Source organism: Ovis canadensis, chromosome 26 (genome assembly GCF_042477335.2).
Source record: "Ovis canadensis isolate MfBH-ARS-UI-01 breed Bighorn chromosome 26, ARS-UI_OviCan_v2, whole genome shotgun sequence".
NCBI lineage: Eukaryota > Metazoa > Chordata > Mammalia > Artiodactyla > Bovidae > Ovis > Ovis canadensis.
Window position 1 is genome coordinate 39301981 of NC_091270.1, and position 23789 is coordinate 39325769.

The 23789-nt window shown below is 41.6% G+C and overlaps 1 protein-coding gene across 5 annotated transcripts in view; it reads left to right on the forward strand.

The window, feature by feature from the left end:
* The window catches only part of DLC1 (DLC1 Rho GTPase activating protein), a 518014-nt gene that overhangs the window by 476454 nt on the left and 17771 nt on the right, over window positions 1–23789 (forward strand). For all 5 annotated transcript variants that reach the window (XM_069573135.1, XM_069573134.1, XM_069573137.1 and 2 more), the window contains 3 exons: window positions 11701–11772; window positions 17207–17288; window positions 23592–23655. In XM_069573135.1, the coding sequence (XP_069429236.1) occupies window positions 11701–11772; window positions 17207–17288; window positions 23592–23655 (218 nt within the window). The remainder of the gene's footprint in view (window positions 1–11700; window positions 11773–17206; window positions 17289–23591; window positions 23656–23789) is intronic.

Here is a 23789-nt window from a genome sequence, read left to right on the forward strand (position 1 = left end):
GTCTCCTGCGTTGCAGGCGGACTCTTAACACACTGAGCCACATTATAGAAGTTAAAATGTATTCTTAAGTTTGCTTTCATTGTCACATGTAATCTTCATACAACCTCACAAAGTAGCTCTAATTATTTCCATTCCTAAGATGAGGAACCTGAGCCCTGGGAGAGAGTTAAATACCTTGCCTGAGATCACTTACTGTACATGACAAAGCTAGGATTTCAACCAGGTGTCTGTGACTGTAGATTCCAGTTGTGGACATGCATTTGGCAGGAGTTGATTCGGTTGAGGAAACAATATTTGGTGGCCAAACGGAGCCTTGCAGTTACTCCACAGTTTCTTTGTGCTGGTAGGTAGAGAGATGTAATGTTAGGGTCCCAGGTTGACAAATGAGTGGTTTCTGCGTCCCCTCTCAGGGGCCTCGTGAATGGAGAACTCAAGCCTCTGTCTTTAATATGTGAAGAAGGAGTTTTGGATACCATTTTCTGGTCTCTGTTGACTATACTGAACGGTGCTTACTTATGTGAAAGCACTCCAAAATAATGTTTCCAAGGGAAAGTTTTCTCCCAGAGGTCATTGGAAACATTTTGAATGGCATTTTGAAAAGGCCTACCTATTAGGAAATAATGTTCTTGAGGACCAAAGGGTAAAAACAGTATTCCTTTGCTGAAGTCAAGCCAGCACACAGGGTGGGAATCAAGTCTCTCTCTTAATCTTTCATTCTTGTTTTTTATGCTGCTACTGGAGTGAGTTTCACGGTGGGAAGTAAGCTCCTTTTCCATCCACACATTCTACCTCAACCGGGTGGCCTTCTCATGTCTTCCCCCCTCTGCCCCCAGGAGGAAAATCAAAAGCTAGCTGAAGGCTGAGGTCAGTGCATAGAGTCCTCAGATGCCTTTGACGCCTCCCATCCACATTTTGTTCTCTCCCCTGCCCCACCTCTGAGTGTCCTGCGGAGAGGGCTAGAGGCTGCTTCCTGCAGCTCGACAGAAAGGCGCCTTCCTCCTCCTTGCAAGAGTCTCCAGAGGATGTCTGAGGGACAGAAGTTTTCCACACCCTGAGTTCATAGCATTTCCCAGGTTGCAGCGCTTGGGACGCCAGAGAGGAAGGGACCTGGGAGGTGAGATGGCCTGTGGCCCGTGCACTCCCGCCCTGCCGTGCCTTTTGTGACACTCATTTTCACCTGCCCTCCCGAGTTTGGAGAGGCCATCAAGGACCTCTCTTTTACTGCTCTGTTTTTCCAACTGTGTGACACCAAAAAGGGATCTTGTATGATGCTTATGCGTTTGCAAAAGTCATTCCAGGGGAAATTCCAGATCTATGCAAAGGCAGCCTGGAAAAACATTGCCTCTTCCCTACTGAGGGGCAGCTGAGTTGCCTGGAAGTTCAAGGACTAGTCCAAGGTCATATGTGAGTTGAATGGAGCAGGAGACCTCTTCCTGTCCTCTTGTATAAATAAAACAGGGAAGCAACAAAATGAGGATTTTAATGTGTTTGTAGGAAAAGCATATGTTAGAAAACCAATAATGTCCTAAACTAAACAAAAATACTTGGGTCAAATTTTGACCAATGGATTGTGTGTGTTTGGGGGGGCTGAATGTCATAAGCAGTTTTGATGAAAATAATTCTTTTGCTCACCTAGGAGACAGTAATACTTCTATTTCTTACACCTTTTGCTCAAGAGTCAGAAAGTCGAATTGAACCCAGGCATGTCTTGGAGGTTCTGCAGGTTTGGTTCCAGACTATAAGAATAAAGCAAGTTATACAGATTTTTTGCTTTCCTTGTGCATATAAAAGTTACATTTACATTATGATGTCATCTGTTAAGTGCACAATAGCATTACATCTAAAAAAAAAAAGGAAATGCAAACCTTAATTTTTTAAAAGGCTGTTGAAAAGTGGCCCAATAATAGACTTGCTTGACAGAGTTGCCACAAACCTTCCATTTGTAAAAACAGCAGTATCTGTGAGGTACAGTAAAGCAGGGTCTGTCTGTAGTGTTTCCTGTTTGAGGTTAGACATAGGAGTGGCTAAAATCTGCTTGTATTAACGAGTATCTGCCATGTTTTTATTTTCATCGGTCTTTGATAAGGCAGCTTGATGTTTCGTTCAATTCTAGATTTCGTTTGTTTCTCTGTCAGGGTGGACTGTAATATGAGTGAATAGTTTCTGTACCATCCCTCACTATTCCCTTTATTTCTAACTTAAAGTTTTGTAGCACTACAGTTTTGCACAGTATTTTATCTTTCCTGAGCTATGACACTGTAGAACCTAGGGCGAAAGCCACGGATTGGGGAGAGGTGCTTACTGTCATAGAATAGGCTTTGCAGACACATGTGGAAGACTTGATGAGCATGTCAGTCTTGAATGGTGGAGATACGGAGGCAGGTGCTATTTTAGGTTTGTAACCAAGTATTTTTGCCTTGAAAAAGTAAGTTTAAAAGGAAGCAAGTTATATAATTTTAAACCATCTTCTTCACTTAGCGGAAAAAAAAAATGAGACTCGGAAAAACAAGGAACCTTAAAGTTGGTTTAAGATGGCTTCCTCTCTTGAAATCATTTTCCTAATCTATTGAGTTATCATCTAAGAAACTACTTCAAATCTTTTTTCTTAGCAATAGGTGGTTTGAAATGCACAAATATTTGGTGCAAAATACTGGAAGAGAGAGAGAGAGAGAGAGAGAGTGTGTGTGTGTGTGTGTGTGTGTAGATGGAGGTGGGTTTTGCTCCACCTCAGATTGCAATGAAGTAGAAAGATGTGATGATGCAATATCCATTTCCTTAACAGTTTATTTTCATGTAAGTTTGATTTTGTGTGTGTGTGCTGGGTAGTAAGTGCCAGTTTCTGATTCATTGGGAGATGATTTCTGTTCCTGGAAACAGTTGGATCAGCTCAAGCCTGGAGTGCCGGATAGCGCCCAGTCCTGCCTGAGCTTAAATGGATACAGAGCTGTTTGCCTTTGCACGGAAAAGGCATGTATTTTTTGATGTGAGCTATGTGCTTTTTTCCTGGTTTGTGTGTTAAAAATAGTGTTTTGCAAACACTTGAACTCAGTAATCCCCAAAGAAAACTTTAATTGATTTAATTTCTACATTGCTGGAGTGTGGACTCCTGTGCAGAATATCAGGTGTGGGCTTGCCTTATGTGTCCCTTCTTTAAAGCAGAGCCATTTATTAAGTTGTCATCACATCATTAGGGAAAATGGGTCCTGCCCCCCCTTTATATTATTTCTAGGAATGTTCTTTACTAGAAAGCAACGTATCTGCCGAATCTCAAGTTGGAGGAAAAAAAAAACTTAAAAAGAGAACTCCCTCAAAACTCCCATTTCTTACTTGTATTGAAAAACAGTCTAGTGATTTCAAAGTGAGGGTAATCTTTGTGGGCAAGACTGCCGTGTGCAGAAAGTTCTCTAAACAGGAGTGAGGGCTGGTGGGGGGAGAGGGGGTGCCCTCTGGGACCGTAAGCAAATTATTGATAGCTAAACTTTGGACCAGCTTCCTCATTTGTAAAGAGGAAAAAATGGAAAAGTTCCAAGAGGCTTTCCAGCCCCCAGTTCATTGACTGAGTTGATGTCAAGATGGTGCTGTTAACTGAAACACAAATGTACAAGATCAATAAGCAAAGTAAAACTTTGATTTTTTTTTTAACTCAAGAGTTTTCTATGCGTTGGAGTGTTTTCTTCCTGTAAAGACTAATTTTAGTTCGAGGGCTTGAGACATGGATATGCAAAAATGCCTAGGATTTTGAGTTCTCTGTAATATGATCATAGGCTTCAGGGAACAAATCTAGAAACTGATCTATTAAGAAGCAAATTAGAGGGAATTGCCTGGCGATCCAGTAGTTAGGATGCCATTCTTTCAGTGCAGGGTTGCATGTGTTTGATCCCTGGTCGGGGAAGTAGGAGCCTTGCAAGTCACAAGGCATGGCTCCCCCGCCGCCCTTCAAAAAAGGAAACAAATTAGATATTTTAGCAATAAGCCACTCAGTTTTATACAGTTGATCAGTTTTTTGAGGGAAGAAGAATGTCTCCGTGTAATTGATGATAAATCTGGAAAATTAACAGATGGAACCTAGTCTGAAGGTTGTCTTGACAAACACGGGAAATGGGCATAAAGGAATTCTTCGAATCAGAAACTTAAGGAATCTGCACAGCCTGTGGCAATCCCAGATTTTACAGATGAGGAAACCAGTCCAGAAGGATTGTGTTCTTAAGGCTACTTAACTAAGCAATGGATTCTTTCCTGGACCTGTTTCCCTGACCTGTTACAGATCATACTTTGCCCCCTTTCTGTGGCAGATTATTAGTAGGAACTTGGGACACTCAGAGGCAAAGCTCTTCTGTATCTGAGGAAATCATGTTGGTTGCTCATTGGGTAACCAGGGTAAGGAGATGCTTGTATCTGCTCTTTGGCATAACCTGCTTTTCACTGCATACCTCCCCTTCCTCTGTTGTGTGTTTCAGTAAATCGAGTCTGCTTACCATACCCTCACACACACCTGTGCTTTGCCGGCTCTCCTCTTAGCTTATTCTCTTTTATTCCCAGTCTCCTGTCTTGCAATCCAGCCTTCTATAAAAGATCATAATCCCTCCAAATAAAGGCTGAATATTGAAATGAATGCCCAGTAGCCCCTTCCCTCCCTCCCCTGTCTGCCTCTGAATTCATATTTCTTAGTTTACTTTTCTTCCTTCCTTCCTTTGTTTTTCTTTCTTTCTTTTCCTCTTCTGTTTAAGAAAAAGCTGTGTAAGAACAGTATATTTCAAACAGGTTGTTGTTGTTTTTTTTTTTCTTGGAGGTAACAAATAGCTTTTTTTTTTTCCATTAAAAAAATGTAAGACTGCATTACTTATTAGAAGTGTTATTTGTGGATACATTTCAGTTTTATATATGCTTATATACACACGTTTGTGTACATGAACGTGTGCATAGGTACACATGCATGTGTTGGGGGGGGGGCAATGTAAAATGTATTTCTCACGGTGGCTCCTGATCTGAAAAAATTAAGACCACTTTACTAGAAGAAAATCACATTGCAGTTCATTTATTTCTATGGTATTTATTGAGTAACTAGTATGTATCCCACACTGTTGGTGGTGCTTGGGATATATCAAAGAGTAAAACAAGCAAAGAAACTGGCCTTTGGTGAGTATACAGAGGGCAGAGACAAAGTAAACATAATAAATGTTTTGGGAGAAGAAAAGATAAAGCAGAAAAGGGAGCATGGGATGGGTGAGAAGAGGCCTATGAGGGTGGGTCAGTTAGCCCGGGGGCCATGGGGTGACAGGATGGAAGAAGGCGCAAGGGCACAGGGGCCGCTGTCAGAAGTCTGGCTCTCATCTATGAAAAGGGGACTCTTGAGGGCTGCCTGGACAGGGTCCCTTGGGACTTAAATACAGGGATCTCAGAAGAGCCCTTCGGAAGCCAACTCATTCGTAAGAGAATCAGCTGAGTATCCTCAATTGTGAATTACCTTTCCCTTTGGCTTCCTGCTTCAGGGCAGCGACCTGTGTCTTTGATTGTCCCTGAACACAGCAGGCAGCACAGACCCTGGATGTGCAATAAATAAATATTGAGCTGAACAAGGAAGTGAAGGGTGATTAGCTGCACGTAAATGTGTGGCTGTGCTAGAATATATCTAAAGGTGGATTTGGGTCAGCTACTGGGAGGCCAGATGGCCCAGGAGCTGAATTATATTGACTGGTCTTGCAGAAGCTTCCTCTCTGGTCTCTTTGAGAAGAGGCACAGCAGATGTTTAGAATTTTTTTTTTTAGGCACCTGAGGGTAGGAATGTTGCTAGTGGCTAGTCATAATCTTTGCTGTGATTAGATAGCAGAAGAGTTTAATAAATATTAACATATACATTGTGCTATCTGACTTAGCCCAACTAGAAATTCACTTTACATAGGTAATTCCCAATAGCCAATCTTTTGGCAGCATATGTGTGTGTGTGTATGTGTGCTGAACATTTATTAATTGCAAAGAGATAGGGGTTTAAGTCATAGTTCTCAGTCAAATGTCAATGGATTCTTAGCCTTCAAACAAATGTAAATGTGCTTCCAATGTGGAAATAGTAGTCTCTCCGGATAAACAAATGAATTAAGAAGCTTCTAGTAGGTATACTCATTATCCCAGGGAAGGAAAGGGAGAGAGGTTGATGGGGTGCAGAGGGAGAATTTATCTGCAGCAAGAGAGATAGGCGAGGAAGAGCCTGTGCATCCTGGGAAACGCAAGTTTAGGAAGACTGGAGCCGAGCTTGCATTTGGAGGCCCTCCATGAGCAGAATGGCTGGGCAGAGGGCGAGTTAAGATGTCTGTGGGTCTGCCGAGGAGTCATGTCTGAAAGGTAGTGGCAGTCATCTAGGAATTCTGAGCAGAGGAGTGACATGACATGACATGGCATGACATAAACCATGTATTTCCTACAGACCAATCCAGGGCTCACCTAGCCTTCGGACTAGGAGAGAGTTCATGAGGGTAGGGAGGAGCAGGGGTTATCAGAGAGTTCCGTGGGAAGGATGCTAGGATACCTTGGGAAGAAAGAGTCTGGGATAAAGGAATATGAAGAAATGCTACCTGGTTCAGTGGTCCCCGATCCTGACTACCTTTACATTTACTTAGGAGCTTCTTTCAGAGAAGGCGATGGCACCCCACTCCAGTACTCTTGCCTGGAAAATCCCATGGATGGAAGAGCCTGGTGGGCTGCAGTCCATGGGGTTGCTACCAGTCGGACACGACTGAGTGACTTCACTTTCACTTTTCACTTTCCTGCATTGGAGAAGGAAATGGCAACCCACTCCAGTGTTCTTGCCTGGAGAATCCCAGGGACAGGGGAGCCTGGTGGGCTGCCGTCTATGGGGTCGCACAGAGTCAGACACGACTGAAGCGACTTAGCAGCAGGAGCTTCTTTAAAAAGATGTTGTCGGGTTCCTCTCTAGATGGAGAAAATGAGAACACTTGGGAGTTGGGGGTGGGCGGTGGGGGCGGGTTATGATGCCCGCCAGGACCCGGGCTCAGAGCCTCTGAGGTCAAGTGTCTGAGGCTGGGGTTTGCTCCTCTGCCCACGAGAAACCCACCTGCCAGGGAAGGTGGGCCTGTTGGTGCCCAGCTGTATGGCAGTACTGTAAAGTGGGTGCCCTGAGTGGAGGCAGGAGAATTGATCCTTTGAAGTAATTCTTCCTTCCATTTGAAGGAATTTTTGTAACCGGGGTTAGGAATCTTGGTTTAGATCAGAAAGCAGCGCCTCCCTTCACACAGCCACATGCTTCTCCGCGGCTGGTGAAGCATCCGCGTTTCCATGAATCTGTGCCCGCAAGTCTGCCCGCGTTGGGGGAATCCACGGAATCCGGAACGTGCTTGAATTTTCTTACATTCCTCCCGATTCCTTAGAATTGTATTTAAGAGATGCATTCCGTGGAGCATTTGCCTTGAGGCCCGATTTTGGAAGCACATGGCAAATCGCAAAGAAGGCAGGAAGCTCCGCGAGGGTTTCCACCAGGCAGACAGAGCAGAGGGAAGGTGGAAGTACTCACATCCTGCTCAGACCCGACAATCATTGCTCAGTCACTGAGATGGCGAGTTCCGCGGAACGATGACGGGGTTGGGGAATTTCTAACTTACTGTTGAGGGGTGAGGGGAAACTAGGGTCACCCCATCATGCCAGGAAGTGTGCAGATACGGCCTCATGGTTCCCAGTGAGACACCAAAGGTTCTCCCGAGGCTCATTCATGTAACACAAGTCATTACTGAAGCTGGTTCCAATAAAAATTTCCTATTTCCTCCTTCACACATTTGTCTGTTGTTGGCTTAGAGAAAACCCAGATCTAAATGTGTCATTGTATTTCCACTGCATTTTCAGTTTCTGATGGCACTTTTGCCTGGTGAATAATTAAAAAAAAAAAAAAGATTGTCCTGAGAGCCAGTTAGAGGCCTCCAAAAACAGACACAGGGGGAGTCAAAGTGCCAGCAGTAATGCAGCATTCACATGGCTTGGCTTAATATTGTTAACGTTGTTCATTGATACATTTTTTTTTTCCAGGGAAATTGGGGTTGCTCATTTCTGCAAGTCTTTGCTCTCTGTCACACTGTGGCAACTGAATGGAAAGAAGTGGTTGTTTCCCCACTTGTTCCCTCATCTTCATATCTTAGGGATATTCCCAACTCACCTGTTAGGATCAATATGAGAAGTCAGAGAATTCATACACCTTAAGTGCTTAAACTGGGCCTTGTACACAGTGAGTGCTCAATAAAAGTTAACCATTGATGGAATTGTTGGGAGGCATCTAGGAAGACTGCCTATAGGAGGTGACACTTGGCTGAGGCCTTGGAGGATGAGTAAAATTTGATAATGAGAGAATGGGAGAATATTTTCCGCCAGGGATGTGTTGGTGGGTGAAGAAGGACCAGGTTTACTTTGGCTGGGGTATGGAGCAGGTTTGGGGAGCTGAACAGTTCCATGCCACATGGAGAACCTTAGAAACCCCAGGGAGATGTCTAGACTTGCTTTCTAAGCAGTGAAGCAGGAGCTCCAGGGAAGTTTGTGCAGGAGAGACAAGATCAAAACTGTAATGTAGGAAGTTTGGTGAGGCAAGGTTGGTGTCAGGAGTCTCAGGAAAGAGAACAGGAACCCTGGAGTCTCAGTTAGGGTAAGGGTGGAAGTCGTGGCCTGGGTCAGGAGGGAACTAGAAAGGGTACATCCCTACCTGACCTGGTAGTAGACATGGGTTCTTTTTATATTAAATAAAATGGACCTTAGATTGTTACCATTTTCTCTTGGTAACTGCAAAGGGGTGAGAGTGAAGTCAGTAACTATCCCATTTATTAAAAAATCAATGACAAGCTTTTTACAGTTTTTCTAATTCTGATTTCTATAGAAGCACCAAGTTCTCATTTATTATGCATCTTAAACTTTTTTGAGTGGACATTGTTAAATGTAAACTAAATAGAGGCGTGTCTGTTTCCTGTGGTTTGGTATCTAAAAGAAAAACATTCTCATCTATAGTAGGGAGAGGAAAAGGCAGGGGAAAATATTGATCTCTGTAGTTCTTGAAAGTGCTGCTTTTTAGCCACTGTAAGCCTTCCATTAAATTATCTGCACAAGATGCGAACCTTGGCCTATTCACATCGTTTCTTTCTAACCAACTGCCCTTAAGAAGAGTGACTATGTGAACAGAGATTTTTAGATCAATTTTTGGTCATTTGGGGGCGTTTGTTTTTCTTAGCGGTGGCAGATGAATAAGAGTGACAAGACATCCGTAGGCATTTATGTATTCCTGAAGTGACTTTAAATGAATAGGCTCAGACAGTAAAGTATCTGTCTGCAATGCAGGAGACCTGGGTTCAATCCCTGGGTTGGGAAGATTCCCTGGAGGAGGGATGACAACCCACCCCAGTATTCTTGCCTGCAGAGTCCCCATGGACAGAGGAGCCTGGTGGGCTACAGTCCATAGGGTCACAAAGAGTCGGACACGACTAAGCAATCAAGCACAGCACATATGTGAAAACACTTTGTGATTTGTTAGGTATTATATAAATAAATTTAATCATTCTGTAGAGAAAATAATGCCATACATCTTTCATGCCCCTTGGCATGAAGCCATTTTAATAAGAAATCAAGAACATGTTCTAAATAAGTGGTGATGCTGGCTGGAGAATTGTGTCCAATTAAGGCTTGTGTGTGTGCTCTGATCTGATAGCATGTCTGAATATAGTCCAGAAAAAGTAGATGTTGAGAATTTCTGGCTATTTTATTAAGTAAAATATGTAGAAAGCAAATACTTTTACTTTTTAACAATCTATTGTTTGACGTTTAACAATCTGTTCAGTGGAAATAACCTCTATACAGTAGAAGAAGCAAGATATTTAAAATATTTTTTAAAAAACAAACGTTTAGCTTCTTTTCTCTCCATGTCTGTCTTTGTGCCATGGCCATGGGGGTAGAGAAGAAAGTAGTTTCCACATCTCTTAAAATAAACTGTTGAACTTTTATATGTTTTTCCAGCAATACAGTTTTCTGGGAAATATTTATTTTATGATTTTATTTAAAGATTCTTTAATTCCTTATTGAATGAGGTAAACTGTTAAGTGCAGATCTCTCATTGGACAGTTTGATATATTGTTTGATGCAGTATAGAAATTGAGATTCTTCAATGTCAATAGAGTGACACGTTCCAGCCACTCTGTCCTTCAAAACCCCAAAGTTCAGTCCTGAATCTTGTGCTTTATGATGCTACTTTCATCACCACACTGAAAAGATTCATCGGAGTAATAAACCTTGCCCTGTCTTTTATTGCTTCTGTGCTGCCATAAGTGGTTTTGTTTAGGTATTGACTAACTTATCAGAAGACAGTAGCAGGCTTTTTTCTTTGGCATGTTCATTCAGTAAGGCCATCCTTACTTATTTTAATGAATTTGAGTGTTCTCAATTCTCTTTTCTCTAAAGACTCAAAGAACTCATGAAATAATAAGTTCAAACCTATTGCTCTAAAACAATAAAGTTACTGCACAAGAGTGGGATATATATTAAAGTGAGACATATATATATTTCTCTCTGATGGGTTAGCCACCTCCTATCTGGCTCAGAGGAGAAAAGTGTAATGAACATTTGAATGTGGAGTAAATTAATCTATACTGAGACATTTATAAATGAGTGACTAGCCTTACATGCTCAGAGAAGGCGATGGCACCCCACTCCAGTATTCTTGCCTGGAGAATCCCATGGACAGAGGAGCCTGGTAGGCTGCAGACCATGGGGTCGCTAAGAGTCAAACACGACTGAGCGACTTCACTTTCACTTTTCACTTTCATGCATTGGAGAAGGAAATAGCAACCCACTCCAGTGTTCTTGCCTGGAGAATCCCAGGGATGGAGGAGCCTGGTGGGCTGCCGTCTATGGGGTCGCAGAGTCGGACACGACTGAAGCGACTTAGCGGTAGCAGCAGCAGCCTTACACGCTAAGTACTCTGAGGATCTGAGGAAGGTGGGAAGAAGAGTTGAAAGAATATTTTTTGTACAAACTAAAAAACTAATGACTCTGCCCCGAACTCCTCTGTGAGTCAGTTTTAATGGGGTCGTAAGTAGGGCTTGAATGAATTTGAACACCACGTCAGTTGCTCTTGGCCTTACTGTTTATCCGTACTGTCTATAAGATGTTAACCACGGGGTACTAGAAGCTGTTTCGGGCATTTCAGCCTGCCATGACTGTGGGGTTTATCGGCTTAGTGCCCTCCAGCACCTCTCTGCTCCCTGATAGACCCAAAGAGGCACCTTCACAACATACAGGCCACTACACGCATCCCATCAGGTCAAGCCAGTTCTCTTCCAAGGTGTCAGATGTACTTGGTGGCCTTCTATTGATGTGAAAAGTAAATCAAGTTAAGGCGCCCAGACCTAAAATCAATTATTTAATCCTCTTTCAACTTTCTCATGATGCCCTGTTTTTGTAGTTATTTGTAACCAGAACACAGAAGCAGCACAGAGGGACTTACTCCTGAGACTCCATTTTTGTTTCTTAAAGGAAAGATGGATAATTATATGTGTCTTTTAAAGTCTGAAAAGATGCAAACAATTTAAACCATTTGAATAAGTGGATTTTGTGTTTTGCTTATCCCTTCTCATCAGGGAATTCTGTAACAAAACCAGAGTTTATTAAGGAAGAAGAAGCAGAGTTACACATAGCTAACATGTTTGTCTGTCCTCTCTTCTCTTCCAGAAATTGAAGCCAAAGAAGCTTGTGATTGGCTCCGAGCTGCAGGATTCCCCCAGTATGCCCAGCTTTATGAAGGTAAGCTGGAAGCACCATTCTTTCTTTTTTTTTTTTCATTTATTTACTTTTAACTACGCTAGGTCTTCGTTGCTGCTCACAGAACCAGCGGGGGCTGCTCCCCAGCTGTGGAGCGCAGGTGTCTCACTGTGCTGGCTTCTCTTGTTGCGAAGCATGGACTCCAGAGCATAGGCTCAATGGCTGTGGCGCACGGGCTCAGCTGCTCCTGGACCAGGAATCAAACCCGTGTCCCCTGCATTGGCAGGTGGATTCCAAACTCCTGGACCACCAAAGAAGTCCCATGCCATTCCTTTATAATGGCCATAAGCATGTCCTTGGTATATGATTATTATTGATGTGCAGCTTATTTTCAGACATTTTATTATTTACTGGAATATTTCATGAAGGAAAAAATATAGCAAGCACCTAAAACCACCACCCCCGAAAAAAGCTAGGACCTTGATAGTAGCAGACCTACCAGTCTCTGTCGCTCTGCCGCCCCCTGGCCAAAGTAACCATCATGGAATAACACACACACACGCTACTGCTGTCACTTCAGTTGTGTCTGACTCTGTGCGACCCCAGAGACGGCAGCCCACCAGGCTCCGCCATCCCTGGGATTCTCCAGGCAAGAACACTGGAGTGGGTTGCCATTTCCTTCTTCGATATATAAAAGCGAAAAGTGAAAGTGAAGTCACTCAGTCGTGTTTGACTCTTAGCGACCCCATGAACTGCAGCCCACCAGGCTCCTCTGTCCATGGGATTTTCCAGGCAAGAGTACTGGAGTGGGGTGCCACTGCCTTCTCCGACACACATACCTAAGAGTAGCATTACTGGGTAGTTGAAAAGATGTATGTACAACTTCGTAATGGAAGTTTTTGAAAAGTTCCTGTACTGATTCCACCCCTCCCTGTAATATAAAAAGATTCTGTCTCTGCACATGCTCTCAACCCTTGACATTGCCAGACTTTAATTTTTGCCATTCAAATGGATATAAAATGATATCTTACAGATTTTGACTGCCATTTTTCTAGCTGTTGATGATAAGACACATTTATTCATGCCATCTGGCCGTATGTGTTTGCTCTTCTGTAAAATATCTGTTGCCCATTTTTCCCTTGAGTTGATTGTGCTTTTCTTGATAATTTATAAGACCTCTTTATTCTAAACACTAAGGCTTTGTTGGTCATGTGTTGTAGATATATTTCCCTACTTTGTCATTAGACTTTTCACTTTTCCTTAGATTGTCATTTGGTCATTATTATTTCTCCTAGGTTATTCAGTTTTTAACTAAGAAAAAAGTGGACCCTTTTTTAAAAATAAAAAATCCAAGATCTAGGCTGACTTTTAGTGGCTTCCCTGGTAGCTCAGACAGTAAAGAATCCGCTTGCAATGCAGGAGATCCAGGTTAGATCCCTGAGTCAGGAAGATCCCCTGGAGAAGTGCATGGCAGCCCACTCCACTATTCTGGCCTGGAGAATCCCATGGACAGAGGAGCCTGGTGGGCGACAGTCCATGGGATCGCAAAGAGTCAGATACAACTGAGTGACTAGCACTTTCACTTTCAGGCTGGCTTTTTGCTGGTTCTTCATGTCTTCCTCAGCACCCTGAGCATCACTTGGATGCCGAAACAGGGTGCTGAGCACCATGAGTCTCACTCATGTCTTTGGCTGCCTGGGGTGGGCAGAGTGTGCTCTGTATAATCCAGGAGGAAGAGGTTATTCATTCAAACTGGAGGCTTATTGTTCTTATTGCCAAGTGTCTCTCATTCATCTGTCTGGCCATCTATCCATCCAACCATCCATTCAGCTAATCAACAAGCCAGTATTAATTCTGCACCATCAGGGGTGTCCACCACTTGGGGAGATGCTGCAGATTTTGTGAAAATAAAACAGTTCATGCCTCAGAGTACACCATTAAGGGGTTGCCAAATATCTCAAAAGCAAGCATAATTTTAGTTGATTTATACTGAAAGAATACATCTTTTTCACCACTTAAGAGGAAGGAGATGCTATGAGACAGGCATTATGTGACAAAACTGCTGAAAGAATGAGGTTAAACAATGTCATTTCAGTCTTTTCACCAGGGATGTTCAACTCTTCTCACGATAAACAGTGATTTTAAGATGTTTCTTTTGCTCTCCCATCCTTCTAGGATGATAACAAGCAGGCTGCTTCCTGTAGCAATGGCAGTGTGCTCCCTCTTGTATCTGCTGGTCACCAGCATTCTTCTTTAATAAATGAACAGAATGCCATGATGCTGGGAAAGACTGAGGATAGGAGGAGAAGCGGGCAACAGTGTGAGATGGTTGAATAGCATCACTGACTCAATGGACGTGAGTCTGAGCAAACTGCAGGAGATAGTGAAGGACGGGGAAGTCTGATGTGCTGCAGTCCATGGGGTGACAGTCAGACACAGCTTAGCAACTGAACGACGAATGCCAAGATCGGATACAGTTTGTCAGCTTGGAGGCGCTCCCAAGATAAACAGGCTGTGCTTTTAGGAAATATTTACTTATTTGGCTCCACTGGCTGTTAGTTGTAGCTTATGGGATGTAGTTTCCCCACCAGGAATTGAACTGGGCCCCCTGCATTGGGAACATGGAGTCTCAGGCCGTGGACCAGCAGGGGAGTCCCCTTGCAGCAGGTTGCACTGAAGAGGGAAATGGAGGGAGTAGGGATGCTCCCCAGAAGCAAACTGGGGAGGAACCACAGAGATCATTTTTATATCCCTAGCTCACTCAGCTAATCTAACTCATTACTTCATTAATAATCCCTGTTCTTCCTCTTTGTAGCCCAGACTGAATGTACGATATTTCCCCATGAAGATGGGTTTAAAATTATTTTATAATTAGACTATGTAGAATATCTTACTGTTCCTCCATTTCACAGAATATCTCCAATTCCTTTTCCTTCTTCCTTCCTTTCTTTCTCTCTTTTAAGGTGTTTGGTTAGCCCGCGTGCTTATTATGTGGAGTTGCTTATTCCTGTAGGAGAGTTTTGGACCTGTTACCATTTGCAGCACCTCTGTCTCTCAGTAGGGCTTTGGAGGGGGTTGGGTGGGGGCAGCCCAGCATTCTATCGGATTTTCAGTTCACAGCTCTACTGGAGATATGGAAAGATAATTGCATTTGCAGTGGCAGTAACATGCTTGTCCTTTTGTTCTCCTGTTTAGAAATTAAATTTCCTTCAATTATGTCAATTTTTAGTGTTGATTTGCTGCCAAGCAGCCCTTTCTTGTGATGTGTATCTTTGCTGAGATCCCCTTCCGGTCTCTGCTTACATCTTTCCAAATCCTAAGAGACTGACTGTATTTTCGCAAGTTACATTTTGGGGGTCCCTTGACGTTTACAAGTCTTTTGAAGCCTAAATCTACTTTGAGGTTGTACTATACATTGTTCTAAGCGTTTGTAATTTCTCTCCTTTGTCCCGTCCCTCTGTTCAGGGCAGGTACACACACCGCATACCACCACACTCTTTCCTTGATTCCTAGCTTTATTTTGGTCATTGACAATATATACTTCCAGCGCTTAAACCCAAGCTGGAAGTTTAAATCCTAACCTGAAGAACTCTGAGAACTACTGAACAACAACAACAAAAAGTAATTATTTCACTCTTCTCTTGCGTGTAGTCCCTACTTTTCCTAGAATTCCTTTCTGAAACAGAATTTTAAAGTTAATTTGGGTCAGGAAAGTAATCTAAAATATAGCTCTGGGCACACTGAGTTCAGAATTGCTAAAATAACAAAGTTGCTGTCTCAGATGCACTCAACAGGCATGCTAACTTTATGGTATACATGTATTAAGTATCACAAGCATATTCTTTAATATAAGCCCTGTCCTTTAATACTTAGAGTGCATGGTGTCTGTTCAAAGTGAAATACAGTTGCCAGAAGCTTCAAACAGCTTTAGAATCTGCTTTGCTTGTATTTACTAATAGTTTACATTCACTAGAAGTCTTCTCTCTTATTGCTACTATAGTGGTGCTGCTAATCATTTCCCTAATCATTTGGTCTAGAAGGTAATGAAGAGAGGTCAGTCCTCCAATACTGAATTTTGTAAATTTCTTCATGAATCTTTAGGCTCTAGCTATTTCATTGGTCTGTCTGTCTTACCACTCAGAGAACAGGATCACTAACTTTAGCCTTCGGAAAAAAGAATAGACCACAACACTCATTATGTTAATTTTCAACATTGGGGGAAAAAAAGATATTTATAAGTATAATCTCTGGAAAATTGATGACTGAAAATGAGGAGCTTGGTACCATCCTCTAAAAGCAATGGTCAAAAGTTAGAAGCCATAAAAACATAACGAACCATCACGTGCTCCCACGTCAACCCCAGAACTGGAATACTATTCGTTACTTGTGTCTCCAAAACTACCAACAGCCATGGCAGTTTCCCCTTGCAGCATTAGCCATTTGGGAGGCCAAAGGGATCTTTAGGTTCTGTGTATTCCGGTGTCCTGCAGTGCTCTGTTCCTGACCCACAGAGCTGCATAGAAGGACTCTTCCTCACGATATTTTATAAGTTTTTTACTAGGAAGGCCCGTTATTTACCTTAATAGCTTGGAACAGCAAAGAAGGATATCTCGCCCTTATCTAGTGGCAGTTCCAGAGCTTTGTCGTTTTCCACGGAAGCACTGCTGGTCTTCTTCCTCCCTACTCTTCCTGGATGTGTTTATCAACGAGGGACAGAAAAGGGAATTCTTCCACTGAATTGACCCTTCCCCCTTTCTGCTTTTCGATTTTGAGATAACTTAACGTATTCTTAGAGTAGTGAACTCTTCTACAAATAAAAGGATTTGGGATTCTGTGGTTCTACACCAGCTTTAGAGCTGGCCTTTTGTTTCAGGGGGATTTATATAAGCTCCTGGAAAGCCATATGGAAGTGCTTGTATTTGTTTAAAAATAGCACATCCTGAATTCTCTTTAGCTTTTGATGTCATGCAAATGGTTGGATTCCATTGACAACCACCATTGTTCTCTAGATCTTTCCTTGGCCTGGCTTTCTGTGACCTCTTCCCTGATCAAATGTGAGCAAAGACACACATGGTGGGGGGAGGGAGGAAACAGCCACGTTAGAAGGGAGCATCCTTCTGGTATTCATTCTGGTTTAAATTATAATGTATATAGCAGGTCTGTTGACTGCTGATTTGTTTAAAGGTGAAACAGTGTTTTGAACCACTTATCTTTGACAACAGACACTTGAGTCTGCAGACCACTTGATATCCAAGCTCCTTTAGGACACAAGATATTGTCTTAAACTGCTTTACATTCCCATAGCACTTGGTAGGGAATGAGGTAACCTGCACACAGTAAGTATTCAAGAAATTATCTTGTTTTTGAGAGTTTGTTTCTCTCTCTCTCTCTCTCTCTCTCTCTCTCTGCTAAACTGGGCTAGATTGGCAAGAGTCTGAATGCTCAATAAGTATATTTGTTTTTATTTTTCTTACAGATCTTCTGTTCCCCATTGATATTTCCTCAGTCAAGAGAGAGCATGATTTTTTGGACAGAGATGCTATTGAGGCTTTATGCAGGTAAATTGAAATGTTTTGAGTGTTTTCTTTCTCTTTCCTTCCTTTTTAAGAGCACAGTATTCATCCCTGAGATGAGTTTGCTTTTGCTCTAATTAGGTCAGGGGTCTCTTTCTCTTTGGCCGCACAGTATGCACAGTCTTAGCTCCCCAGCCAGAGAGCGAACCCGTGCCCCTTGCAGCGGAAGCACGAGGTCTTAACCACCGGACGGCCAGGGAAGCCCCTGTTTATGTCAGGTTTTTGAATAGTATTTGTATATAGAGATTTACTTCTTCATGAATCATAGGCCTTTTAAGTAAAATTAGTAACTTCCTATTATTTAGTATTGCCATTAAAATAGCACTGCCCTAGGGCATACTCAGTAGCATTCCATATTTGATACCATGTGCTTCCTGAAACAGGTAGTGTTCAGGCGGTTTGAAAACCTGAAACAGGGTTTGTTTTTTTTAAGGCAGTGTAGTTGACTGCTCAGCTCCACCCAGGTGCCCTCAAAGAGTCAAAGCTGCTGTTGATTGGAAGTAATACGTTTAGAGGAATCAGTGGATGTGGGGGACGGGGAGACTACGCCAAACTAGAGGCAGGAGGACCATGGCTTAAATTCCAGGAAAGCATCTCTGAACCTCTTGAGCTTCCCCACGTGCACATTCATAATAATAGGATTAAATACGGCTGTAAAATAGCTCAGCACAGCCTTGTGAAAGTAGACAGGCAGCAAATGAGCACTGATGGGAAATGTGAGAAAAACTGTCAGAAACCCTTGTTCGTGGTGCTGGTGGATTTTCACACTGAGCAGCTCGCAGGCTTTAACGAAGTGGAAGTGATAAAATACACAGCAGACGATGACAGGACACTGATAGTCCTCTCCAGCTCTTCAGGACGTATTATTCGTTTTTAAGCTAGTCATCCTTGTAATTTTTCTCAAAACCTGTAAGCCATCAAAGGTGAATTCTGGGGAGAAAAAGATCATACACAGACTAGTTCACTTGTTTATTTGATTGTAAAATTCATTTTCTTTTAATTTCAGTATTACTTTTAACTTGGAAAAGCATCATTGAGGTGGAATGACACCCAGGATGTATTTCCCTTTTACAGGCAAAAAGAAAGCAATTGTAGCTCTGTGAAAATACTGTTTTCTGCCTTTCTTATGTCATCCATTGGTTTCTGAAGCACCTAACTTAAGCAGGAGTTTTAGGGAAAGACAAATATGGTATTTACAATGGAGTATGGAATGGACTAGTTCTCCTGGCTTCAGAAAGAAAAAAAAAATGCCGCATTAACCACAGAAACACTGTCACTTTCCAAATCCAATTGAATGACTGCTTAGAAAAGCCCAGGGTATGTAGACACTTTCTGAAAGGAACCTGATTCCACAGCCCCCCACCCACACCCTGCAGAGTGTATAATATCATAGCTATGTCATCTGTAATGAAAAAATGTCCCCGACGCAGTTTAGGAGGGAAGGAGACCACATCTGGAATATAAATTACTCCAGACATTTTTGAAATGTTTGAATGCTTAGCTGTGGGACAGAATTAATTTCTTCTCAATTCATCACTGGTGATAACGCTTAGAAATGAGGTCACTCCTAAGATGTGTCCTAGGAGACATAACTCATTGCGTCAGATCATCCGTCTCACACATTTCAAGCTACTGAGTGAGTGTGCCCTGTAAACAGCAGCAATGGCTTAGGAATTTCTGGGTCATAAAAATATCATGGCAGCATCACAGCCCAAGGGGTCATGATTAGATTCTTTTTTTTTTTTTTTCTTAAATATCAGTTTGAAATGTAGTTACCCTGTTCTGGGTTTAAGGGCGTCCTCCGTACTTTGTGGCTAACGCTGGCTCTCAGCACCATCAGAGCGTCTACCTCTCTTTGAAGGGAGTAAATCTGTACTCTTAGATCTTTGATGGAAAGAAAAGCCTAAAAACGACTAGACCTTGCTCTCTCTTTGGATCCCACAAGTGTATTCTGATCGGTCTTCGGTTTCTCTTGCTGTTATTGCTGTTCAGTCACCCGCTCGTGTCCAGCTCTTTGTGACCCCATGTGTAGAATAATATCTCATAGGTTAAGTATAAGAAGGAAAAGCAATGATGGATGTCAAGTGCTTTAAAAATTATCGGGCCTAAAACTGACACCCAGATTTGCGTATGTGGAGAAAGGCTTGGGGTAGGATTCAGAATTCAGGAATAGTCATCAAGTTGATTGTACTGAAAAACCCAAGGTCTCTTGTCCACACTTTCATAGAAACAGACTTCTTATGGCAAATGATTTTCCTTGGAGAGGGCTAAACGAATGTTCTGAAGAAGAAGGAAGTGGCAAGCGTCTTCCTTGGAAATGCCCTCCAGATCCTGGGATGTCATCAGAGTAGTTGGGGACACTTGCTTTTACTGATGATGGTATTTATCTCATTTGCTAGACTGGCCTCTTCTGTGTACTCTCTCAGCCCACAAAATTCAAAGGGCCAGCAGACCCTGAATCTATAGTGTTGTTTGAAACTTTGCCTTGTGATCTGTTAAGTTTTTTCCTAGACAGACTCTTTCATAGACTTCCATGTTTTTGCCTTGTTTGAGCAGTTTGAGCAGTTGATTTTAAATACATATGGTAGTGTAGTTCACAGAAACTCAGCTAAAAGTTTTACTTTAATAAAATATTAAATATTTAATAGTGTTTTTAAAACTTCTTTAGGTTTGTTTTAAATGAAATAATTCTTGCATGGTTTCTCTTTCCTGCCACCCCTCCCATCCACACACACACAGAGCAAAAGCTCCCATTTACATACTAGTACACACTCCCATGTTCTGCTTAAAGGTTATTATAAACATTCATGTACTTACAAGTTTTGTGCAGATCTTAAAGCTCCTTTTGGTCAATAATCTAGTAGGCGCTGACCTCTCAACATAATCTACTAAGAGCAGAAAACTTGTAGGCAGTGTGTTCTTGAGAATGATAATGATACTGTCTTAAATAATATAAAGTTCTATACAGTTTTGTAATGACCGAAAGTTGTAATTATGCAACTACTAGATTGTTTGGGTTTGGATTGCTCACCAGCATTCTTAACATGCACCACTTTTAAGGAGTAAACATACTTGTTTCCTTGGAGAGACTGGCTTTTGTCCCAGTCGGCGCTAGCTTTGCTCTTATGATCCAACCCTGATGATAAAGCCAAGATTCCGAGAGCATCACATTCAGTATTAATACTAGAGGAGTGATTCACTTGTCTTGAAGCATATGCAGATGATAATGCAAACTGTGACCTCTTGGAATACCTTTTCTGAAATCTTCTCTAACTTCGTATATCCCACATTGCTGTTTTCCTGTGAGGTTACAACTGACTCCTATGAATACACCAAAGAATTACTTAAATAAAGTGATCATCATATAATGACAAATCGTATAATGACAGTAGCATCTTCAGTCTGTACTTTATTATTAAACTGCCCTTGAAGAGCCTAAGCTCTGTGAAGCACCCAGCCACTTAGTACATTTCAGCTATGTTACTATTTTGGTCCTATTGAAAGAAAAGCAATTGCAGTAATTCCAAGAAAATATCTTTAAGGCCTGGAAGAATTTTTATTTGTCAGGTCTATGTGGGAAATTGTTCCTTTTTTCTTTTTTTTATACTTTTAAATAGTATATTTCTTAGGAAACTCAACATTATCCTTTTAGTGCCAAATAATAACAGCATCTTGGAAATACATTTCTTTGAACCTTTCATTTCACCTTCAGCATCTCAAAGTAGAATAAAACTGGTAAGCTATTCATGGATGTTCTTGACACCTGGCTAGTATTTATTCTTTGGGGGTATATTCTTAGAGAGAGATGGGGGAACAATGTTCTTGGGGTTGTTTTTTTTTATGTTTTATTCTCTTTTTAAAAAAATTGTTTATTTTTTTTCTTTGGAGGATAATTACTTTACAATATTGTGATGGTTTCTGCCATATATCAGGCCATAGGTATACGTTCCTTTTTCCTTTCTCACCTCTCTTCTGCTTTCCCTGTTTTCACTTTGACTACGTGAGGCCCAGGACCACGCCTGCCATGGTTTTATCAGGGTGCTTGCAGCTCCTCCAGCAAAGCTCTTGAACCTCTGATGGCTCACTCTGTGCTCCCTCCCCCTCTGAGCAGAGTGCAAGTTGCCCAGCAGATAAGACTGACACATTCCTGAGGAGCTGAGCCAGCAGGGACCCTGGGGGCCAGAAAGGACCCCCGGGCTTCCGGACAGACAGTGTGAGATACCAGTGTTCTGCCATTCACTGGAGGAGTCATACTTAGGGTAGAAGCTGCTCCCATATGTTATCATGATTAACATTTATTTTAGAAAGGAACGCGGAAGAGACTGCTTCTCAGGGCCAGAGTCACCGTGCTTTAGTCCTATAGCCTTGGACCAGGTTTGTGTCCACTCCAAGCCTCATTTCCTCATCTAGACATTGAAAATAAATAGCAGTGTCTCTATCAAGACGAAATAATACACGTGAGGCTCCAGGCACAATGCCTGACCCAGAGTGCATCCCCAACTGCTACTTCACCCCAGTACCCTCACTTTGGAGGTGTCTAGGGGACACGTGAATTCCATAAAAACTTCAGGAATAACTCCGGGGCTTCAGTTTTGAAGCTCCATTAGCTTGGTACTACCTAGAGGAAAAGGTAACACTGACCTTTACAAAAATGACCTTCTTTTCTGTTTGACTCAAATCTGCAGCTTGTGAAGTAAGTCCCTCCCCCACCCCCAGAGGCATCCATGCTTAGTAAACTTGATTATAAACACCACTCGACCATTAAAGCCCAAATGAAGTCAAGTGGGTATTTGATTTCAGGTTTGATTAATGAAACCCAGACCTAAGACTGTAACCATCCTGGATTCTTTACATCTTAAAAACATTTGAGAACTAAAACACTGTGGATACAAGTCATTGAAGTAATGGATGCCCCTTTGAAAGGGACTTTATATCCACTCGTTTTAATGTCTGTGGACTTTTTTTTTTAAGTTATTTGTGTTCTTTCCGTTCCCATTATCAGAAAGACTTTTCCTGAGCATAGGTGCTCTGTTTAGGATTATCTTTGTTTATCCTATAAGCAGGCTACCACATAATCTATGAAATCAAAGGCAGTCTTATCAGCAGGCAAAAATACTTTCTACCCTCCTTTATCCAAGTTATTAGACAAGCTGCAAGGACAGGATCAGAACGATAGAGCCTTGAAGAGGGCTCAGAATCAGTTTGAACTTGTGTGCATTAAATGTGCTTGTCCTGTGAAATAGGAAGAACTGCAGTCTTAACTGATGGTGGACAGCAGCTATGTTAAGGATCCATTTGAAGACAACTAAGTGATGGTCATCTGGAAGATGTTAGGAAGATTTGGGGCCTGAAAAGCTGTCATTCAGTTTTACATGCCGTTTATTCCTGCGTCTGTAAAGGGTTTCTTTCTTTGAGTTATTTCATTATTTCCCAGTGAGGTGGAGTTTTGCTTTGTTTTAAGTACTTCATTCTCAATGAAGCTAAATTACTTTCCTAATTTTAAATTATTACTCTTTGGCTGGAATTTTTTTTTTTTTTAAAGCATTCAGAGTAAAAAATTTGACTCCTGTTCCAAAGAAGAATCTGACTCAAGCGCTTATTTTTTGAATTTTTAAAGATGTTGACCTTTGAAGTATACAGTTTTTAAAATTAATCATTTGCACTATTGCTACGACTATACCAATGCATTTTCCTGTCCTATACAGGAAGCTGAAAAAAGAATTAAGTAGTAAAGAGAGTTCAAATCTCCTTTCTGTACAGAGCTCACTAAATTTTTTAACAGACTACCTATCATTTGTTTATCATTTGTCAGAGATAACTAAATTTTTACATTTGAATTTTGATTTGAGATAGAATACATTACAACAGCAAACACTTTATTCGCCAACAGCTCAGCTTGGTTACTTATTCATGTTCCTGCTTCTGTGAAAGGAGACCACTGGCTTTTACTTCTTGGCACTGGGTAGAAATACTTAATGGCTCAACTTAGGGGCTATTGGAAGAATACATGTCTTCAAATGAGGGTTGTTTGTTCTGTGAAGAATAAGAGGCATTTTACAGAACCACTGCAGTGTGCCATTTCACTGTAAAATAGTAATATTTAATGTAAATGAAAAAAACTTGTGAAATATAAAAATATTTTTAAACTTCACTTTTTAAAGAAGTTTCGGATACTCTTCTCAATTAATGGATTTAAAGAAACTCAAACACGTCAACTGTTTGGAAAAAATATTTATCCACCCCTCCTTGGTTTCCTGTCTTTGCTAATGTTATTTCTTTGCACTGTAGGCGTCTAAATACTTTAAATAAATGTGCGGTGATGAAGCTGGAAATCAGTCCTCATCGGAAAAGAGTGAGTATATAAAATGTATCATAGAGTAGGAACAAAGGAGAAGATGAAAAACTGGATTATGTGTTTTGTGATAGATTTTGTTTCACAAATTCTTACTTCCTTGTTCTAAAAATACCTACATTTTAAATGTTATA